This window comes from Embiotoca jacksoni, unplaced genomic scaffold (assembly GCF_022577435.1).
Source record: "Embiotoca jacksoni isolate LCO1_2020_lvr unplaced genomic scaffold, fEmbJac1.0.p SCAF_50, whole genome shotgun sequence".
NCBI classification, from domain to species: Eukaryota; Metazoa; Chordata; class Actinopteri; family Embiotocidae; genus Embiotoca; species Embiotoca jacksoni.
In genome coordinates, this window is record NW_027185404.1 from 1,051,056 (window position 1) to 1,072,226 (window position 21,171).

Below are 21,171 nucleotides of genomic sequence, written 5' to 3' on the forward strand. Positions count from 1 at the left end.
ATTATAACGAAAGGAGGCAGAGGGATAATTAAACTTATTAAAATAAGCTGAAGGAGCGTTCTCTGAGAAAAACACTCTTTTTTAAAATAGACTATTTACTTTACATCATTTTTTATTTAGTTTTGCAGCTTTATATTTTCCTGTCATTGTATTTCATTTTGATGACACTATTTTAATATGAGTGCTTGAGGCAGTTCACATGTAGCTTTGACTTACAAATGAATGTTTAACCCACTTTGTAGAAAATATAGAGCTAAAACTCATATACAGTTGAAACCAGAAGTTTACATACACCGTGCAAAAAGACACATAACACTTTTTTTCTCACTGTCTGAAGTTAAATCAGACTAAACCTCTCCTGTTTCAGGTCCGTTAGGATTACCAAAATTATTTAACTTTTGCTAAATGTCACAATAATGAGAAAGAGAATTTCTTCGAGAATTTTATATTACTTTCTTTGAGGTCAAAAGTTTACATACACCAAAAGTACTATGTCTTTAAACAACGTGGGCAAGCCCAGATGATGATGTCATGGCTTTTGAAGCTCCTGATAGGTTAACTGACAACATGTGAGTTAATTGAAGGCACACCTGGGGATGTATTTTAAGGCCACACCTCAAACACTCTGCTTCCTTGTTTGAAATCATGGGAAAGTCAAAAGAAATCAGCCAAGAAATCAGGGAGAATCGTGGAGCTCCACAAGTCTGGTTCATCCTTGGGTGCAATTTCCAGATGCTTGAAGGTGCCACGTTCATCTGTGCAAACAATTATACGCAAGTATAAACATGGGAATGTCCAGCCATCACACCGCTCAGGAAGGAGACGGGCTCTGTGTCCCAGAGATGAACGTGTTTTGGTCCGACATGTGCAAATCAACCCCAGAACAAAAGCTAAAGACCTTGTGAAGATGATGGCTGAAGCTGGTAAGAAAGTGTCATTATCCACAGTAAAACGAGTCCTGCACCGACATGGGCTGAAAGGCTACTCAGCAAGAAGGAAGCCATTACTCCTAAAGAAACATAAAAAAGCCAGATTACAGTTTGCAAAAAGACACCAAGACAAAGACCTTAACTTCTGGAGACATGTCCTGTGGTCTGATGAAACTAAAGTGGAGCTGTTTGGCCATAATGACCACCGTTACATTTGGAGGAAAAAGGGGGAAGCTTGTAGACCTGAAAACACCATCCCAACTGTGAAGCATGGAGGTGGCAGCATCATGTTGTGGGGCTGTTTTGCTGCAGCAGGAACTGGAGCTCTTCATAAAATAGACGGCATCATGAAGAAAGAACATTACCTGGAAATATTAAGGCAACATCTCAGGACATCAGCCAGGAAGCTCAAACTTGGGCGCAAATGGGTCTTCCAAATGGACAATGACCCTAAGCATACTGCCAAAATAGTTAAAAAGTGGCTTGAGGACAACAAAGTCAATGTCTTGGAGTGGCCATCACAAAGCCCTGACCTGAATCCCATCGAAAATTTGTGGGCAGATCTGAAAAGGCGTGTGCGAGCGAGGCGGCCAACAAACCTGACTCAGTTCCACCAGTTCTGTCGGGAGGAATGGGCCAGAATTCCAGCAGAGTACTGTAAGAAGCTTGTGGAAGGATACCCAAAACGTTTGACCCAAGTCATGCAGTTCAAAGGCAATGCTACTAAATACTAAGGAACTGGATGTAAACTTTTGACCTTGAAGAAAGTAATGAAAAATTCTCTAAAATATTCTCTTTCTCATTATTGTGACATTTAGCAAAAGTTAAATAATTTTGGTAATCCTAACGGACCTGAAACAGGAGAGGTTTAGTCTGATTTAACTTCAGACAGTGAGAAAAAAAGTGTTATGTGTCTTTTTGCACAGTGTATGTAAACTTCTGGTTTCAACTGTATCTCCATTCAGCCAAACCATATCTGGATATGACTTCTGGTCCATGACGACCAGCATTAGTTCATATGACGACATTCATGGTTTCCTCTCTGTTCACTATTGGTCAGTTGTACAGTCAACATACATGCTACCAGAAAGCTCGCGCCAACTAAAATATGTCCAGACTAAATGTTAGAAAACAGAGTATTGGTCCAAAGTCGTGGAAGTGTCAGGTGTGTTTTCAGCTTATTGTTACAGGAAGTTAAGTTTCAGGCTGTTGTGTGTCCAATAGTCCATCAGGAAGTAGCATCCAGGATGTTGGCAGCATGCTAGCAGCTGTGCTTCATCAACTCAACATCATCTTCCTGGATGTTGCCTCTGAATACCGTCTGAATGCGGCAGCTGTTAATCATGTGCCATTCCCCGGTGCGTCCTCATACTACAAACAGTCGGAGGTTGGGAGGGCGATGCAGAAGCTCATTTAGGAATCCCCCCGTTCGTTGGTCTAATGAGTAGAGTGGGAGTGATGAGCTTCTTCCTCGGTGGTGAGGTCAGCTCAGATGTGTGCAGCCATGCACAACACAGGCCGGGACACACCTCGCTAACTTTCAGCACTTAACCACTAATTACTGGTATTGCTGAGAGACGGTGTGATAAGTGATCAGCTGTTGAAACAGATCTTTGCATATACGACTCGATACAGAGGGACGTTTCAGTATTGACGTGAACTGTTTCGGAGTTCTGCTGCTTCAGTTTCAGTTTTAGTCGTCTTTCTGACACCAAATTCAGGAGCACAAAATTGGCTGAAAAACAACCGCAGCTATTTCAAATTTCTTTACTTGTGACCTGACTTTACCGAGAAACTTTGGACCGGTTCCCTTCATCCTGTCTGTTCTGGAAAGCGGTCCGGCTGTGAGGCCGTCATTAACTAACACTTCCTCTCTGGACAGAGACGGAAGACGGCCTGGAAGTCCCAGGATGCCACCCACCCCCATGCTGGCATCCACATGGCAGCATCCCGCCAAACCCTTTCTGTTTCCATGGTAACCACCACACAGCCACGGGGAGAGAGAGAAAGATGTGGGAGGATGAGGTAGGTGGGAGGAAAATGGAGTGGGGAGGTTAGAGAGAGACATTTACTGGATGACGATATGTTAACGACTAACAGCCTGTCAAGGCAAACTGTAATGAGAACCTTCTCAGTGTGTGTGTGTGTGTGTGTGTGTGTGTGTGTGTGTGTGTGTGTGTGTGTGTGTGTGTGTGTGTCCTTATGTTCAGTCCCCACGAGAATACCCTCACAATTAGACAAATATGAGAAAACATCATTGCAGTGCCGACTGCTCTTTTCTTCTGCTGGGTGGGTGATGCAGTGGGAGGAACAAAACAGCTCATTTTCAATCTGGGAGAATAAACTGAAGGTTCAGGAAGCCCTCGGCTACACGTTCACACTGACTGATGACATATTAACCCATTTATTATAATTGTTAGCTCCACTGCTGAACAAACTGGCCGTCTGTTTCGTTTAATGTTCCTTACACAAAACGTATTGTGTACAGTTTTGTATAAAAAAAAAAAAAAGGATTCCACGACAAATGCTTTTAAATTCTGCTAACAGTCGTTTTAAAGGTATGTAAAGAGGTCTGTCATTCTGCTGATTATTTCCCTGTTCAGAAAAACAACAAAAAAGAGGCATGTAAGTGAGATTTCAGACAAATACTTTGAGCGTTTACTATCACCATTTCCAGGGTCCTCACAGAGGAGGGTCTTCTGGGTAACCGCAGACCGCACAGCGACGCACTGAGCTGGATTTCATTTCATATCAGTTATGTATGTATGTATATTGTTATTATTATTTGTCATAAAATATTTCCTCATAAATTCAAAGTTATGTTATTTATTTACTTGGTCACCTTCACCTTCATTTTTGATATTTTATAAATTATGATATTTGTATGACTACTTGCTTCTGTTGCATGTGGTTAATACTTTGCAGTTGTATGGTGGCTTTTTACCTGAGCGCGCGCGCGCGCACACACACACACACACACACACACACACACACACACACACACACACACACACACACACACACACACACACACACAGCTGTAACATTTCCCTCAGTGGGATAAGTACCCCGTCTATCTATCTCTTTGTATAAATTCAATACCAACAACAGTAACTTCTAACTTTCTCCCAATTGCTCCCAGACTGGTCAAAGTTCCCTCCTAAACGGCCAGCTGCAACCATCCCCACACTCCTTAATGACACAGCAGATTAACAACTCACAACTCCCTGCAGCAATCTGGCCAGTCAGTTTCACAGCTTAGCCACTTTTCACAATCATTGCAAAATAGCACAAAACTACAGAACAGAATAGTTCATGTTTTTCTTTGAAAAAAAATACAAAGTAACTGCCTTTTAGGTTGGAAAACATAAAAAAAAACTGGTGATCATCTGATCAGCCAATACACCCTTTGGATTCCTGTAAATTCATGAATCTGATTGGTCGTACACGAAACCGAGTCGTGAGCATATTGGTGTGATGCCCCACTGACTGCTGCTAATTTACGGTGAACATCAAAAGGACGTGATGAAAGAACGAGAGAGGACAGCCAAGGTTACCGAGCATGACATCACTCCTGGACTGAGCTGTTCACTGAACCTCTCTGTAAAAGTAGTGAAGCTAACAGTCAGATGGAGGCATCAGAGAGAACACGGCTCTGTGAAGAAGAGCTGCAGAGAATCTGACTAATCATTCTCTTTGTCAAATCTTTTCAGGAGACCTGATAGAAATGCAACTTTAAAACACCTTCAGATGAGCTGGAATTGGCCTCATTTCACACACACACACACACACACACACACACACACACACACACACACACACACACACACACACACACACACTTCCCTCTTGTATTCATAAGTCCCACCAGGCTTATAAACTTAAACTCTAAGCTGTGAAATCTCTCCAATCCAACTCTTTTGGATTTAACAGATATGCATGTTTTCCAACCTTCTCAGTCTTTAAGTCTGGATCCACCCACCTCCACTTCCCTCTGAGCTCCAGGAGCCCGGCTCGCTCACTCACTATGTGCTCAACCTGCAACTTTCATCCCCTTTGGCCTCATTGTATTAAATCTATTTTGCTTCTATAACAAAGGAAAAAAAAACCTCAGAGGATGAGTTTATAGTTTCTATTAGGGAAACTCCTCAGAAAACACAAATAAAGCTCTGCTGATCTGTAATCACTGAAACACTCCACTGATTATGCAACCCATTGAACTGACTGGTAAACTTAACTGAACATGCACTTTTTTTTTTAATTTGACTGCTTGATAAGCATCGGGCCGGGTGTACTGTAGACCGGGCGGTGGGCCGGGCCGGGGGCCCAGGAAGGCCGATCGCCGGCAGCATGGACTACCTCTTGGGACGTGGAACGTCACCTCGCTAGCGGGGAAAGAGCCGGAGCTGGTTCAGGAGGTGGAGGGATACTAGCTAGATATAGTTGGGCTCACCTCCTGACAGCACTGGCTCTGGAACCAAGATCCTGGAGAGGGGCTGGACTTTATCCTTCTCTGGAGTTGCCCCGGCTGAGCGCCGCCGTGTTGGAGTTCTCCCCGGAGAACGACCAGTCGCCTCCATGTGCCTGCAGGCTGCAGGGAGGAAGACTCTGACTGTTGTTTGTGTTTATGCACCAAACAGCAGTTCGGAGTATCCGGCCTTCTTGGAGGGTCCCGGAACCGTTGCAACGAGCCATCCGGCCTCTTTACAACTGTTTCTAGTTTCTAGTTGCTTTGCAATGGAGCAGGAGCTCTTTGTTCTCCAGGGTTTTCCACTGACGAATGAGGTTGAATATCTTGATATTTCAGAAAGACCTTTTATTGCGACAGTCTGAGGGACACTTGTTTAATAATCCTGCTGTTTAATCAGCATCTGATTTTTGCCACAACTGGTGTCTGGTGGATTGATCGTATTGTCAAAGGTGAAGTGCTCACTAACATGGAGAACAAAATAGGAGCGAAATAAACCTTTCACATACATGAAAGAATACGTATTATCTTTTACTTCAACTCGTGAAAAATGGGAGTGAAATGTTGGATTTTATGAAGAATCCTTATGAGCTCAGATATAGGAGCCACCTCATATAAAATGATAACATTAGAAGATGATAGAAATCCGCATCACCTGAGTATCTTAATACTGAGTGAAGGTTGATAAACATGATGGAACGCGTCTTCTGACAATATGGAAATAAGAAGATTTACAAAGGTTTCCAAACGTCTCCTGCACAGAAACAACTTATTTCTCTGTTCAGCTCTCTGCCCAGTTCTTCTCTCCTACTCTCATACTAACACTTCCACAACAGCTCTCTAATCCAAAACAAATATTTAAATTTGTCATTACGATACTGTAACCATGGTAACTACTCCCAAGTGTCGACAGAAGTCTGTCTGACCATACAAACCGCCAGTAATTAATAAATCCTGTAAATCTGCAACACAATGTGGAAAAAGTGAAGGTGTTTGACTTCTTTCCTTCCTTATTCAACCCACAATATGAAAAAAAAAGAATCAAATATAAGAGCAATCAGGACATTTCATGACATCTTTCACTGACGACACAGTAAATCTTAAATATCAGCAAATACTGAGGGTTGAAAAGGTCTGGGACTATTCGTGCAGATGTTTTTGATTCTATATTTGATCACAAATTATAATATCAGCTGAACCATTTGAATGAAAAGGTCCTTCTTGGTTTTCAAGCATTGCTGCTCAAAATCAGGAAGGAAGGACTCAAATACTCAACTAACAGGATGTTGAAGGTAAATAAAAGGTTTTGAGATCGAGCCATTCTTCAAGGTTTTGAGGTGTTTGGGCTCTTTATTGTGCTGTAGTACGAGTCCTTCTCCACAAGGATCAAAGCAGAGGGTGGAGCATGTCTCTGAAGGATGAGAATGATCGAGCAGCATGTTGAAGGCTGGAAGAGCATCTCCAAGCAGCTTCATGTTCCTGTGACTACAGCTGCACATGTTGGAAACCAGTTCAAGGTCCACAGTACTGGAGTCTAACTGCAGGAAGAACATGGAGCCCATACTGAACAGAAGGATGGTGCTGATGGTCCACAAAGAACCGAAGAAAGCTTCAGAGTAGAACTCCAAGGTCTCAGAGTCTGACTGCAGCATGAATCACTTTCTGAGAGCTTTTTGTTTAGTCCCATCAGCTCTGTGTTCAAAGAGGAAAATATGAAATTCTCCAGGAACAGAACATTATACCTGCTGACAGGAAGTCTCACTGACAGACAGGAAGGTTCAGTATCTATTTTGTTATTTTCATTTGTTTTATTATTTAAAATATTGTGTTGAAATAAGAATCAAAACCAAAGTCAGATTTTTACTAGACATAGAATAAACATTGATGGAGGCTGATTACTTTTGTCAGTTTCAAATTATTTCTGAAGAAACTGTGTTTATTCCAGTTTTTATGTGAAACTGAAACATTGATTGGTCAACATATTCTTATTGTTATATATTTTTTTGAATGTTGAACTGAATTGAAAAAGGTTTTGGACTAATTTTATGGTTATAAACCCATAAAAACTAGTTTAAGTCGTATTGATTCAAAGTGCTTACGTAAAAAGGGACATGCCATACCGATGAGTCAAAATATCAATATTAGATTTAAGAAACTTTAAGAAATATTGTGCTGCCTAAAGAATTCAGGATTACCGTATTTTTCGGACTATAAGGCGCACTTAAAATCCTTAAATTTTCTCAAAAATTGACAGTGCGCCTCATAATCCAGCGCGCCTTATGTATGGTTACTTGTTGTGCTTATTGATCGATTTTATGTGGTACAATGCGCTCAAAAATCTGTCGAAATGTGTAAGTACGACTTTGGTAAGCAACGAAGCCGCTCCACTCAATGGATATTCGGAGCATTACGGTACGATGTGTCACTACCTGATCGGCCCCGTAACAGGAATGTAATGTCTAAACTAAAAGTGCATTCATGTGAGGCAGCCTGCGCCCGGAGTTTGATTTACCGGACTGTGTTGTTTTGCTTAATGCGCCTTATAATCCGGTGCAGTTTATGTGTGAACATAGACACGTTAATTCACAGGGCGCCTTATAGTCCGAAAAATACGGTAGTCCTCGATCCACCTGTTTTATTCTCATAAAACACAGTTTACATGGAGTGGTGCTCTCGAAGCATTCAGCAGTGTTTATAATTTAATCAGAGACTATACAACATGAATTTACTGGTTCTGATACAGATGTAAAACATCTGAAGTTTTCTCTGTATTTAGGAATTAAATTTAACATTTTATGGTTGACTTTTATGATTCATGATACAGCAGCAGGTGCGCTCCAGATGGCCGTGTTTAGGACAAACGCTGCACTAAAACCTGGAAAACTGAAGTCTGATCTCATAATTAATGTCATGAATTAAAGTGGCTAATACCCCGACACGACGGGGGGCCACAGGGGACCGACCGGCTTTCTAACGGAAAACTAAGGACACATTATTAAGAAGCAATCTGAGAGAACAGATGACTCATTACATGATCCTACCCAATAAATATCTTCTAATTATTATCAACTGCAGACAAACTCCCAAAAACGCCAATAAAAACATTCTCAAAGCCGCTGAAGGCAGCTGACCTTTGACCCTGCCTGGCCCCAGCTGTGTGACACCGAGTGATATCAGTAAAAGACGATGGTCAGAGAGGAAAAACGCCTGAAGAACGGTGCTTTACATGGAGTTCATGTCTGATCTGCTTTACGATACTTTCTTTTTCTGGGCTTTAAATTATCCTTCAAAAAAAAGGGAGTAGAACTTAACCATCATCAGTGCCTCCTGCAAGTGGGCTGTAGTACATATATTTATACCCACAACATCATGCATCTGGAGCAGGAAGGGGTCCCGACGTTTTAATACAAAATCAACCAGTTTATGCGACTATCATCTTGTCTGACGGTCACTCTGACGGTCACTCTGACTGTCACTCTCACTGTCACTCTGAATGAGTGACGGCTGATTAGTATGTTTTTCTTAAAATGCCCTTCCTTCGTGTGTTTGTCATTTCATGTTGCTGATTTCTAAAGAAGGAGGTGTCGGTCCATCTCACTACCTCCGGACCTCCCTACCATCTGTGACACCCTGCTTTCCCTCTGATGTGTAATCTTAAGTCAGAAACATGGAGTTTCAGTACTTTTCTATGCCAGCTGGCCTCCACAGTTTTCAGCAAATGTTACTCAAACTGCAAAAAATAGTCCATTTGTTAGGGACTGTTTCTCAGTGGCACATTAATCCACATTTGATGCTCTGGTGAGAATCTGCAGCAGTAGGATGGTGGAGTCAGAGTCAAACTACACTGTGTGTCAATGTAGTTGATAGTCTAGCATAATGGCAGCATAGCTCGGTATTTTTTTTTTTTTTTTCTATTTTATGAATTTCACTTCACCAACAAGAGGAGGACTTCTGACAGCACTGAAGTCGTGTACTCACTTCATTAAAAAAAAAGCAGCAGAAAGATGTATGGAGCTGCATAAAGCAGGAAGGATGTGTGTGAAAGGATTCCAATCACAATGAAGACAACAAACAAACACCTCCACAGCAGGTCGTGCTCAGGCAACTGGAAATTAACCGTAGTTCAGCCACATCTGTAACTAACAATCAGCAGCTCTTTGCAGGAGATATGACACAACCCAACCCACCTGTGGGTGTTAGAGAACATACATGTGGAGATAAGAGAGACACTTCTGGTCCCATTAGTCCAAACACACTCAGATCGGTCGATGAACCATCACATGACTGATCAGAGACAAATGATACCGGATCTTTCACCAGGAGGAATCCCTGCTGAGTCCGTCTGCTCTCCAATGTATGTGCAGTCAATAAAAGCACATGCAAGACTTGACACAGAAAATAACATAAACAATACTTTTTTTTCCCTCCACAAAATGAGAGAATTTAAGCAAGAAACAGCAATACACTAATATTTCTTAAACTATTTCCAGATAAGGTTTTGTTTTTAAAATATTAGAAACAAGACAAAAAGAGGAAGCTGCTTCAATTACAGTCTGATTAAAATCCCAAGAGACACCCTGTGTGTGTCCGATGACTCCTCTCTGCCTTAACTGTCAATCACGAGGGTCAAAACCACAAACTGTATATAAAAGTGTTTGTAGCTTCCAGGTCTGAAAAATGGTTCTGATCCAGAAGTGTCTTCAGCTGCAATACCACCGAGTGCCACTAGAGGTCGGCTTCAAAAAGCCTCCGGCTCCATAGACTCCCATTCAACTTCTCTCATCAAATCCAAAGTGAATAAAATGTGTCCATCAGTTATCTCGGTGTTGTTAGCTAAAGTCACTCCTTCTTATTAGTTTTCTGGAGGTCCATCTGAAAATAATCCCTCATTCATAAATCGTCAGGTTTCCAATCAGATCAGTCAGATCCACCACTGGCTCCTCCCCCAGCTAGTTCAAATATGGTCACTTCCTGCTCCAAACCGCTCCGAACTAGCAAAGATGGTGACGGACAGAATCTGAACTGGAGGATTCATAACGTTCACAAACCAACGATGACATCACTGATGGTTGATGATTGGTTAGCATGTACTGTGTGTGTGTGCTTGTGTGTGTGTGCGTGCGTGTGTGCATGTGTGCGTTTATGCGTGCGCGTGCGCGTGTGTGTATACCTGTGTGCGTTTATGCGTGCGTGTGTGTGTGTGTGTGTGTGTGTGTACCTGTGTTCGGAGGATCTCTCCTTTGGTTAGCTGCATGTCTCCAGTGAGTTCTTTCACACTGATGCCGAGTGGCTCCAGTCTGTTACTGAAGTATTTAGTCATCTCAGCTGCCAAGGCCTTCATGGGAGCCACATATATGATCTGCAGAGAGATACACATGGAAATAAACCGGATGGAGAACAGACAGTGGTGGAGAGCTGAAGGTGGAAGATGGAGGTAGGGGTTGGGGGGTGGAGGAGGGAACTGGAAGGACATTGTGGTGATAAACGCGGCGGGATCATTTGTTCCCTGGCAACAAGCACAAGTCACAATTTATTGAGAAATATCATGCCAGCCACTTGGGCATGGGTACAACTTAATGGTGATGTATGAAAAATGTCCGTCGTCACAGGCTTGCATGATGTGAATCTGTGTGTGTGTGTGTGTGTGTGTGTGTGTGTGTGTGTGTGTGTGTGTGTGTGTGTGTGACTTGATGAAAAGCATTCCAGACGTCTAAATTATTTATCCGAGTGTGTTTTAGGAGTCATCACTGCCGGTTTATGGAGACATGTTTCAGTTATAACTTCACTTCACCAACAAGAGGAGGATTTCTAGTAATTAGAAAAACATCAAACGAATAAAGGAGACAGTCATGGAGACTATAGGCAGAGTTTCATGTGTTTACTGCAGGTAAAGATTGAGTCATGTTTGATTGGTCACGCGTACAAACCGAAACACGAATGTACGGGTCCAAAGAAGGCGGCGGTGTTTCTGGATCATGTTTCTATCTGGTTTCTTCTTTGGAGAGTTTTAACCTGCATTTGTGGACGCAGCGATGAACTGTGTTCACAGACGATGGTTTTCACAAGTGTTCCTGAGCCCATGCAGTGATTTCCACTCCAGAATAGTGTGTTTTTAATGCAGTGCTGCCTGAGGGCCCGAAGATCACCACCATCCAATATTGGTTTCCAGCCTTGTCAAATTCAAAATGAGTATATATTTTTCAGAAAACAATAAAATGTCTCTGTTTAAATATTTGCTATGTTGTCTTTGGTCTATTTGAAATTAAATATGGGTTTATGTAATTTGTAAATCATTGTGTTCTGTTTTTATTTACATTTATTTACAGAGACAGGGTTGTACTTTCCCTCCAACTACTTGGCAAATCCACCAAGGTGCAAGTGCACCTAGCTGTTTAAGAGAATGGGAGATGACACTGATTTCTTTAATATCATACAAAAAGTACAATTATGATTCTGTGGTAGAGAAATGCACTTCCTACTGTGCACTCAGATTGTTTAAATATAAACCAAAGCCTCCTAAAGAGAACATGATCACGTAAACCCAGCTGTCCTTGACTTTAAACTATTAGAAAGTGCTGCCTGGAATGTGAGCCAGTGATCAGTTTAATCTCCATGAGGTTTGTTCAGAGACCTCTTGGTGCAGTGACTGTGGAAACATGCAGCAGTTACTGCAGACAAGGATTACTCAGCAATCCTAACTGTAACTGTGATTTACAGACAAACATATCACAGCCTGTCCCGATCAAATGTTTCCTACGATAAGCAGCAGCGATCCACGAGGCGACAGTAAGTTTGCGTGTCTGTGTGTCAGCGTCAGACCTTGAACTCCTCCTTCCTGATGATGCCTCCAGGCTGGAGGTGCTGGCGGATCTCGTGGAGGACCGTCAGCATGGCGATGTTGGTCTTGCCGGCGCCGGTTGGAGCGCAGATCAGAAGGTTCTCGTTGGTGTTGTAGGCCGTCTCAAACACCAGCGACTGGATCCTGTTCAGACGCTTCATCCCCTTGAACACCAGCTGCCCGATCTGAGCAAGCAAGGGCAATGAATGAAAGGATGAATAATACACTCATCATAAATACAACCACAACACATATCATGCAGAGGATCCTGTAATAAGTGATGTTATTGTAAAGAGCTGCCTTTCACAGTGTCCAAAAATAAACCACAATGCAGGATTGTTTCTGTGTAATTATTTGGAAGATACGTTGTGCTGGAGCCCAGAAAAGTGCTCCGCTTGTTTTACTTGACATGGAAACTGCTGCCACAGTTCAACACACAGGTAATAGATCTCCGAGAGCAGTTTGCTTTGGAGATTTCAGAGAATTCAGATGAATCAAATGGGGAACTGCAAACAGACACATATGAGCTAATTTTGGGGAGAAAAGGTTGATTTGCACTGTAGATTGTAGAGAAAGATGGACAACATGACAACTCCCCAGAAGTGAAGCAAACATATCACATAAGCATCTTGCTGTGGTGACATCATTTGCTACCAGGGTCTGAGCAGTAGTACTGGGAGTGTTGAGGTGGTACTGAGGCCCCGCCTCCTGCTCAGTTGTGATTATCCACGATGTCAATGAATACAAATTGAATCAAACTGAATTTTATTTAACTGAAAAATCCAGTAAGTGGTATCTGGACTGAAAATGGGCCAGTACTCCGTTCTGCCCTCTCCGTATCACTTATGTAGGCAATTCATAAAGGCCCCAAATAAACTGCATTACCCAGGAGGCACTAGGTGCTGCTCACCTGCTCCTCTTCTCACCTGCCTGCTTTTCTCTGTCAGCGACTATCTAAGTAATGTTACTATAATGCTGAAGTGGCTCAACATGATGACACAACACAGCCGGACTTATACCACCATTAAATATTCAGTCAGACAACACAATCTGTTTCTTATGATCTCAGAACATTGCAGAGTTCATATGAGAAAATAGCTGAAGTCACCATTGGTCAGCTGAATGACATGGTTTCCTGTGCCCATTTCAAATTAAAAGCCGTCATGTCAAATTAAAAGCCCTCGAGTGTTTTACACATAGTTGAGCCATATACTGGGTTTTCACCTGGTCTTGTAACTCTAATATCGAAAGGGTTGTCCCTTTTATTGAATACATTTATGCTGTGAACATCATCAATACATCCTTGAATATTCAGATTATAATACTTAATTATAATAGTATAATACTTAATGATTTATTCACATGCCAACATATAACTTCTGGTAGTAAAAATGTGATTTCATCTCAGTTTGAATTCATTAAATTAAATGATGCTGCTGATGATTTATGACTAAACCGTGAACTGAGTGGTAATGTTGAGATTTGGAGCCACTACCTGTGCAAGAAAAATCCAGGATCAGTGTCACGGTTGATTGGCAGAGTCAGTGACACAGCTCAGCATCGGGTGCCCAGTTGCCCTTGGCAACTAGATCTGGGCCAACGTCAAGCATTTAGTGCAGTTGCCACCGAGGGCAACTGCATATTCTGTGACAAAAACATACTGCAAAGTATTTCTACATGACAGGTGATCAGTTACGTGTGTGTGTGTGTGTGTGTGTGTGTGTGTGTGTGTGTGTGTGTGTGTGTGTGTGTGTGTGTGTGTGTGTGTGTGTGTGTGTGTGTCGGAGGCTGAAACCCAGTGCGTGAGATGGCTGCAGCATCAAAAAGCAAGAAGGAGGAGGAATGTGTGTGGTGGGATCAGCTGTCACTCAAGCTGTCCTCCGTCTGCCTTCACTATGGCAACAGAGTGTGGGTGATGGCCCTCAATCTCACACCGCTTCTGATAAACAGAAAAACGGCCACTGTGAAGGACAGTTGGTGCCCGACACACACACACACACACACACACACACACACACACACACACACACACACACACACACAGGAGAGTGAAAACATGCCGCTGCTGCAGGTGAATCATTTTCTCTGGTTTACGGTCCAAAAACACATTTACAGGACACACACAGAGATCAGATTATTCTCTGGTGAAAGCAGACACAGTCGTAGAATAACTTTCTTTCTTAAAAAAAAACAAAAAAAGAAAAAAAAAAAAAACATTTTGAATGGTGACATATTCATTGAGATGTACTTTTTGCAAATAACTATTTAAAAAACAACCTTTAAAAGGCACTGCTAACTGCAGCTCACAGTGTGAAGGTCCCATCGGAAGTGACGATGGCTCTGATGTGTACTTACAGAAAACGAAGAGAGACATGGTAATAAAATGCAAATGAACTGCTGATTATACCGCATGATCAGCCAGTGTCCCTCCAAGTGGTTAAATATTAAAAAAATTAAGTGGTAAAACTGATTGTTTGTGCGGCCATTTTAGGCTTTAAATCTTTAAATGGATTTTTTTGTATTTTGTATTTCTGTCATCATTATTTTATCTTACAAATGCTCATGCATACTGCACATGTTTAAAAGCAGCGTGGATACAAAATGTTCAGCCGCTGTTTGTGTCCGCAGCGACTCAGGTGAGCACACGCACATCCTCGTTCACTGGTAACACAAAAGACAAATATGTGAACCATTTAAGTTCATGTTCAACAACAATAAAGAGCTGATTTGCGCAATATTGCACGAGAGGGTGATGCTTTAACGTCAATATTGGCACGACAGTGACGTGGGTCCGTAAGTCACCAACTCAATAAAACGTAATCTAAATGTTTTCATATTGTGGAGCAATTCACTCTCAAAATATTAAACTTTTTGTACGATCTCCGTTTCTATGGCAACATATGGGGTATGACAAAGAACTGGAAAACAATCAGTCAGTAGACACCTACGTAATGTATGCAATGTTTACTACTCCAGGAAGTAGTCCGACCCTTAGCAACCACCTAGCAACGGAGAGGATTTCTGGCCTCCAACTGAATAAATACAGAACATAGAAACACTAAACTGCTCAGCTATTTCAGTCTGGTTGGAACAAAGATATCTGATGAACAAAGATATCTGATGAATAAAGATATCTGATGAACAAAGATATCTAATGAACAAAGATATCCATGGACTCATGTGTTTTTAACATTTTAGCTCCGTGTCATGTGTTCAAACCAAACCGGTCCAGCTAGCCTCCTCTAGGATTGTAAGTGCATGACTATCCGTGGTGTTACGGTACGGGTGCTCAGAGCGACCAAAAAGGACCAAAAGAGACCCGACTTCACCAAATGGGTTATTTAATAGACCTATAATAAGTATAAACTACATTATATTACATATTATATGAAATTCTATTCGTTATATATTCCCATTGAGAAGGTGGAGTGATATTTCTAGTGATGAGCAGGGTGTGATGTCATGATGATTTGTTCCAAAGGTTCAGTTGACCAATCAGATCTCTGGGTCGGAACTACTTGTTGTATAATTTGAGATTCATTCACATTTCTGAGATAAGATTAAAAAAAGGAGGCATGTTTGCTGTTTTAGTTTGTTGCTGGTCTGAAACTGAACACTGAATGACACCACAGCAGAATAACAGAAGTGCAACACGAAGGCACATTTTACAAAACAGTCTCCATCAGTGTGTAGAGCACCTCGTTGGGGAAAATGGAGGAATCTCATCTGCTGTCGAGCAGGTCGATGGTGATAGTCTGACACTGATAAACTCTGACTGACCAACAGGAATTGAGCTCTGCAGACACAGTGGCACCCCCACCAGGTGTTCTCTACCTCCGCATCTATTTTTCTCTTTCCTCCACCGCTTTATCTGCCCTCTGCTTCCTCTGTGTTCCACCTCTCTCCCACTAATGCTGCTTCAGGATGCCTTAAGCTTAGACAGCAGTATTATTTATTCAAGGGTTCATTAGAAGTATGTCATCACTTTCCTCTTCCCCTCGTTTCGCTCCAACACTCAGAGAAAGAAATAATTAAAGAGTGCATGTCAGGCGAGGATGTGCGGGGTGCTGTTCGGAAGCTGGCCCCGCAGCCCAGTAGGGAGGAAGAGGTTATTAATGCATCAAAGAGCAACTTTATTAGAGTCTACTTAAGCTGGGAGCAGTGACGGGCGGCTGTGGTTTCAGCGAGGTGCTGCGGGAGCCCGGGGGCTTCTGAGGAACGGCCGCGGATGTATACGTCTGAGAGTTTGGTTCTTTTGTGTTGCATGAAGACTGCTGATTAAGACGATAACCCGTTGCCTGTAAAAGTGCTTATACAACAGACCCAAAGCTGCAAATGCAAATAGACGTGAACGTTCCTGTTCAAATGGTTTCCCACGTGGAGAGAGGAATGTTGTCCCCTCCCCCTTTTATCATATGTTCTCCTGGGACATGCTAAACCCATGAGGACATTCAGGGTGTCAAGTTTGGAACAGGAACTCCTAATATGATATAAACTGTTTTTCTTGTTCCTCCAGTTTAATGTTGGAGCTTCATTCTGCAGAGTTTAAAACTAAAAGGCTGTTCTCACGTCGATCTGCTGAAGGAGGACATTTTAATGAGATAATTGAGCAAATCCATAAGAGACAAACATGATTGTTCAAAGTGTGTTTTCATACCTCTTCATACATTTCTGGAGGAGATCTTTAAATAAAGGAAGGTTCAACAAAATCAGGACACTGGTATCAAAACATGCCAAAAGGTTTGGATTAATTCAAAGACTAGCTAAGGAAGAAAACGTTTGTAATGAGCTGAAACACTTTGCTGCATTCGTGCTGCGTGATGGATGGAAAGTGTTAAAAATCACCAGCTGATGTATTCGGAGCTTTGTGCATCAATCCAACAGCTGGCACTGCTGAAAATAAAATGCCTCCATATAATCCCTCATATGACTCCGTTTACACCTTCACCACTGACTCCCTGGTCCGGACTACACAGGTGAAGGTACAGAGTGGATACAGAAGTGCTCTCTCTCCCTAATGACGGCAGATCTTCCTCCACTCTCTGTAAAGACGAGCAGAAGAACGTTGATCCGGCTCTCCTGCTGTCTGCCCAATTCTCCCCTCAAGACTAAGCCCACTGAGCTCCTACTTATAAATATTCCTTTTTGAATTATGGACCACTGAGCTTCACCCAGTTTTGTGAGGCGTCTGCACACCCATTGCTCCGTCTCCACGGTGACCACAGAGACACAACAATCAGTTGAACGGCCGGCACCTCATTTTGATTTATCGACTTTGTCTGTTTGTAATGAAAAGCCAGCGTCCCCAAACTTCTTAAACATGCTAATGAATGCAAATGCATGCGTGCCCCAGTATTCACCTTGAGGTACAGCATACATGTTGTAAATAGAAAGTTGTCATCATTTAATGATCTTTGGAAATCTTCAGTAGGTTTCTATTCTCTCCTTAAAACCTCTCCGGCTTCATTGTTATGTTAATGTATGCACACACATCTTCCAATTGTAGATCCAGCTGTGCCTGCCAAAACCTGACTGGAGGCTGTGATGTCAGAGTGGTGGGGAGCTAGTTACTGTACTGCAATGGGAATTATGCAGCTGATAATATGGAGGAGCGACCCTGCGATGCTGAAACTTTGCTCATCAGGAAGTATAGCAGCCAGAGAAACTGCTGGTGTGAAAATCATGTGCTGCATTTTTTTCTTTCTAAGAACATCCAGGGACTTCAGTGGATCAGCAGCACACGTCCTTCACACCGGTTTCCTCTGGCTTTTAAATGCACAGAGATGTTTCACAGCTGCTCACAGCGAACTCTCCGTGTACGTTGGAACAGGAAACCGAAGTGCCATTATTGTTTAGACATTATAGAAGTTAGCTGAGCTTCATCAAGAGTTCAGAGAAACTAGTGGAAACCATGGCACCGAGCTGGTTACACTAACCATCCACAGTGAAATGATCCCGTGTGATAGCAGAGGAGAGACGGGGGACTGGAGAGGTGGACGGAGACACTCACTGGGGATGATGCCTTACTTGGTTGGTAGTTGGGGATTTCACCCCAAAGCCACCAGTTTAATTTAAAGTTTCAATTATATTATCATTATTACGAGGGTGACGTGCACGGAGCAGCAGGAAGATAAAACCCTGATGAGTAACTGGTACAAGTTTCATCTCTTGACCATCTTCAGTTCCTGAGTTTCACACGTTTCAGTGAGCAGCGTTCTGGGTGCGTTGGATTTCTCCGCTCAGAGGACACACGTCAGATTTGATATCAAACTATGGAAATCATCAACGGAGACTCTTGCGATGCTTCGGGAGGTCCGAGACCACGAAGCAACGAGCCTGGAGACGTGTTCTTAGAGACGTTCAGGACGTCTCCGTCCAACTCTGGAAGAAGAGCATCAGGGGAACCAGCTGGCTTTTCTTTGAGGGTTCGGAGTGAAACCACGGAGCTCTGCTGGACCTTCTGAGGCGTCCGAGGACAAACGCTGAGTTCAAATGACCCAAACTGTGGTGCCATGGCAACAGGGTTCTCCAACACGACAACACATCGCAATGAAAACACAAGTTTCTACCCACAACAACACCATCGTAGCTCCTCACCAGTCCGACTCGCTGGATTCGTCTCCCTAATACTCCTCTCTGTTCCCCAGAAATGTTTCTCAAACTACGATGTTTCGCTCTCTGATGAAGTTTCAGGTGTGAAACATCTCAGACGCACCAGAACACTGCTCACAAAAACATGTGGAACTCAGGAACTGAAGATAATCAAGCAGCAACTTTGTACCAGTAACTCATCAGGGTTTTATCTTTCTGCTGCTCTGCACATTATTGATTTACCCTCAAATTATTCAAACATTGCAATTGTCTCCTCTCTTGGTCAGCGGCCAGACTTTACTATTTTGTAATGCAAGTGATGATTCATAAATTATTTCAGTTAAATGAAATGTATTTAGAAATAAATATGGTCTGATTCATTTACTGACAGATACGCATGCATTTGTAGTTAATAATATGATGTTGCAATAGAAGTTGTATATAATTGACTACGGACTGGAAACCCCAGCAAAAAATCCAAGCCTGTTAAGCGTTATTTGGACTAAAAAAACATCTGCAAATGATTTTGACATCCTCACACAGATTTTTATAATCAATATCACAACCTATCGTTGAACTCAATGGCCGCAGGGCTCGCAGTTTTTAAAATGATCTGACATGTAAACAGCTTGACAATAACGAAAGAAAGGAAAAAAAATGTGTTCCCACACTGCATTGTATTTTACATTTTCACGGTATCAATAACGAATGTGTAATTATCATTTATTGACTCTCTTTTTTTTAGAGTTCATTAGTTTTACCGATTTCATAGTTTTCTGCCTCCAGCAACATGTCAAGTTCCAGTTTCCATCCATGTCTGTCCAGACTCATATAACACATATAGTGAAGACTTTGAAGGAATTTCCAATAAATCAGATTTTGATAGAACACCAAGTTGTTACCACGACGACAGACGGCGCTTCAAATGTGGATGTTGCTGCAGAGAAGCTCCAGGTTGTAAAAGGTGGATGTTTCACACATATGCTGAAGATCTCTACAATCAGCAGAGTTTAGATGAGAGTCACACATTCAGGTTCTGACCACATGTTGATTCTAAGGGTCCAAAAAGGAGAATTAATTCAAAGTGAAGTTGATCTTTGCAAACATCATACCATCATCATTTTATCACTTTTGACATTTGAGTGAAACTTCGTCAAAACTGAGGTTTAAATTCTTGAGTTCAGGCCTCAAACATGTTTTATGAGGTCACGGTGACCTTTGACCACCAGAAAGCTGTCAGTTCATCCCTGAGTTGAAGTGAATGTTTTAAAGAAATTTCCTCACGGTATTCCTAAAATATTGCGTTCAAAAAACACTGCACGCTGACGACAGACGTGTGTCACCCAAAAACGTAACGTGTAAGGATGCATCCAGTAGAGGTCGGTGGTCGAGGGTTCATCATGTAGTCAACATTGAATCTGTGGGCGGAGCCTGCAGCAGGCAGTGAGGGAGATGAAGCAGCTGAAGCAAGTCCAACTGATTCAGATTTTCAAAATGTCCTATTGGTCGACCTCCAGTATGTATTTGCTCACAGGTGCTCAAACTTTTGCATGCAACTGCAACTGTAAACTCTGTAAAATAACAACTTGTGGCAGCAGGACTCTCGAACTCAGAACAATAATCCAGAGCTGTAAAGTTAACAGAGACACACACATCATTCCCAACGCTAAACAAACAGCTGATATCACCAGGAAAGACGCCAAGTGGATTAAGTTGACAGGAGCTGAGAGGACTTCATTAAGAAGAAACTCACACATTTGTTCTCTTCTCCCGAGATACAACACTGAACTACAGAAATACAGCAGCAATCAGATCTGTGAACACACTGACACATGAACAACCAACTTTCTGCTTTATTGCAAATCGATCTGAATCACTGCAGAAGACGGTTCCAGGCTAGAAAGCAGCCTCCATTTAAACAAGCAGAGTGGAGGCTCTGCAGAGCCCAGCTGGCTAATATAGGACCCTACACATCTGTGGTCAACCATTCAGCAGCAGGGTTAAATAAAGTTTCTAATGAGAGCAGCTGTTTGAGTCGGGGGCAAAACCAATCTCCAAAGCCCAGCTGGCTGCAGCGGGACTCAACGTTTTCTGCAATATGAAGATCCTCGGGCAGCGAGCGATCTCTGGCTTTATGTGAAAAGAGAAAGCCAGAGTGAAACCTCCTCTACAGAGAACCACACAGACGGAGGGAGTTAGCTGCACATGTTGTCCAGTGTTTCCACACATGAGGCAGGTAGATCAAATTTCTCTGTAAATCTTAAATTAGAACTCCTTATTTTACTTTTGTGTAAACCAGGAGGCGGGGCTCTGTGTGGAGCTGTGTGCACACAGCTATTGTCTGT

At 42.4% G+C, this 21,171-nt stretch overlaps 1 protein-coding gene across 5 annotated transcripts in view; it reads right to left on the reverse strand.

Moving 5' to 3' along the window:
* Positions 1-21,171, reverse strand: part of ascc3 (activating signal cointegrator 1 complex subunit 3) — a 149,303-nt gene that overhangs the window by 82,069 nt on the left and 46,063 nt on the right. For all 5 annotated transcript variants that reach the window (XM_069171968.1, XM_069171967.1, XM_069171969.1 and 2 more), the window contains exons 9-10: positions 12,217-12,420; positions 10,616-10,756 (exon numbers count right to left, since the gene is read on the reverse strand). In XM_069171968.1, coding sequence (XP_069028069.1) covers positions 10,616-10,756; positions 12,217-12,420 — 345 coding nt within the window. The remainder of the gene's footprint in view (positions 1-10,615; positions 10,757-12,216; positions 12,421-21,171) is intronic.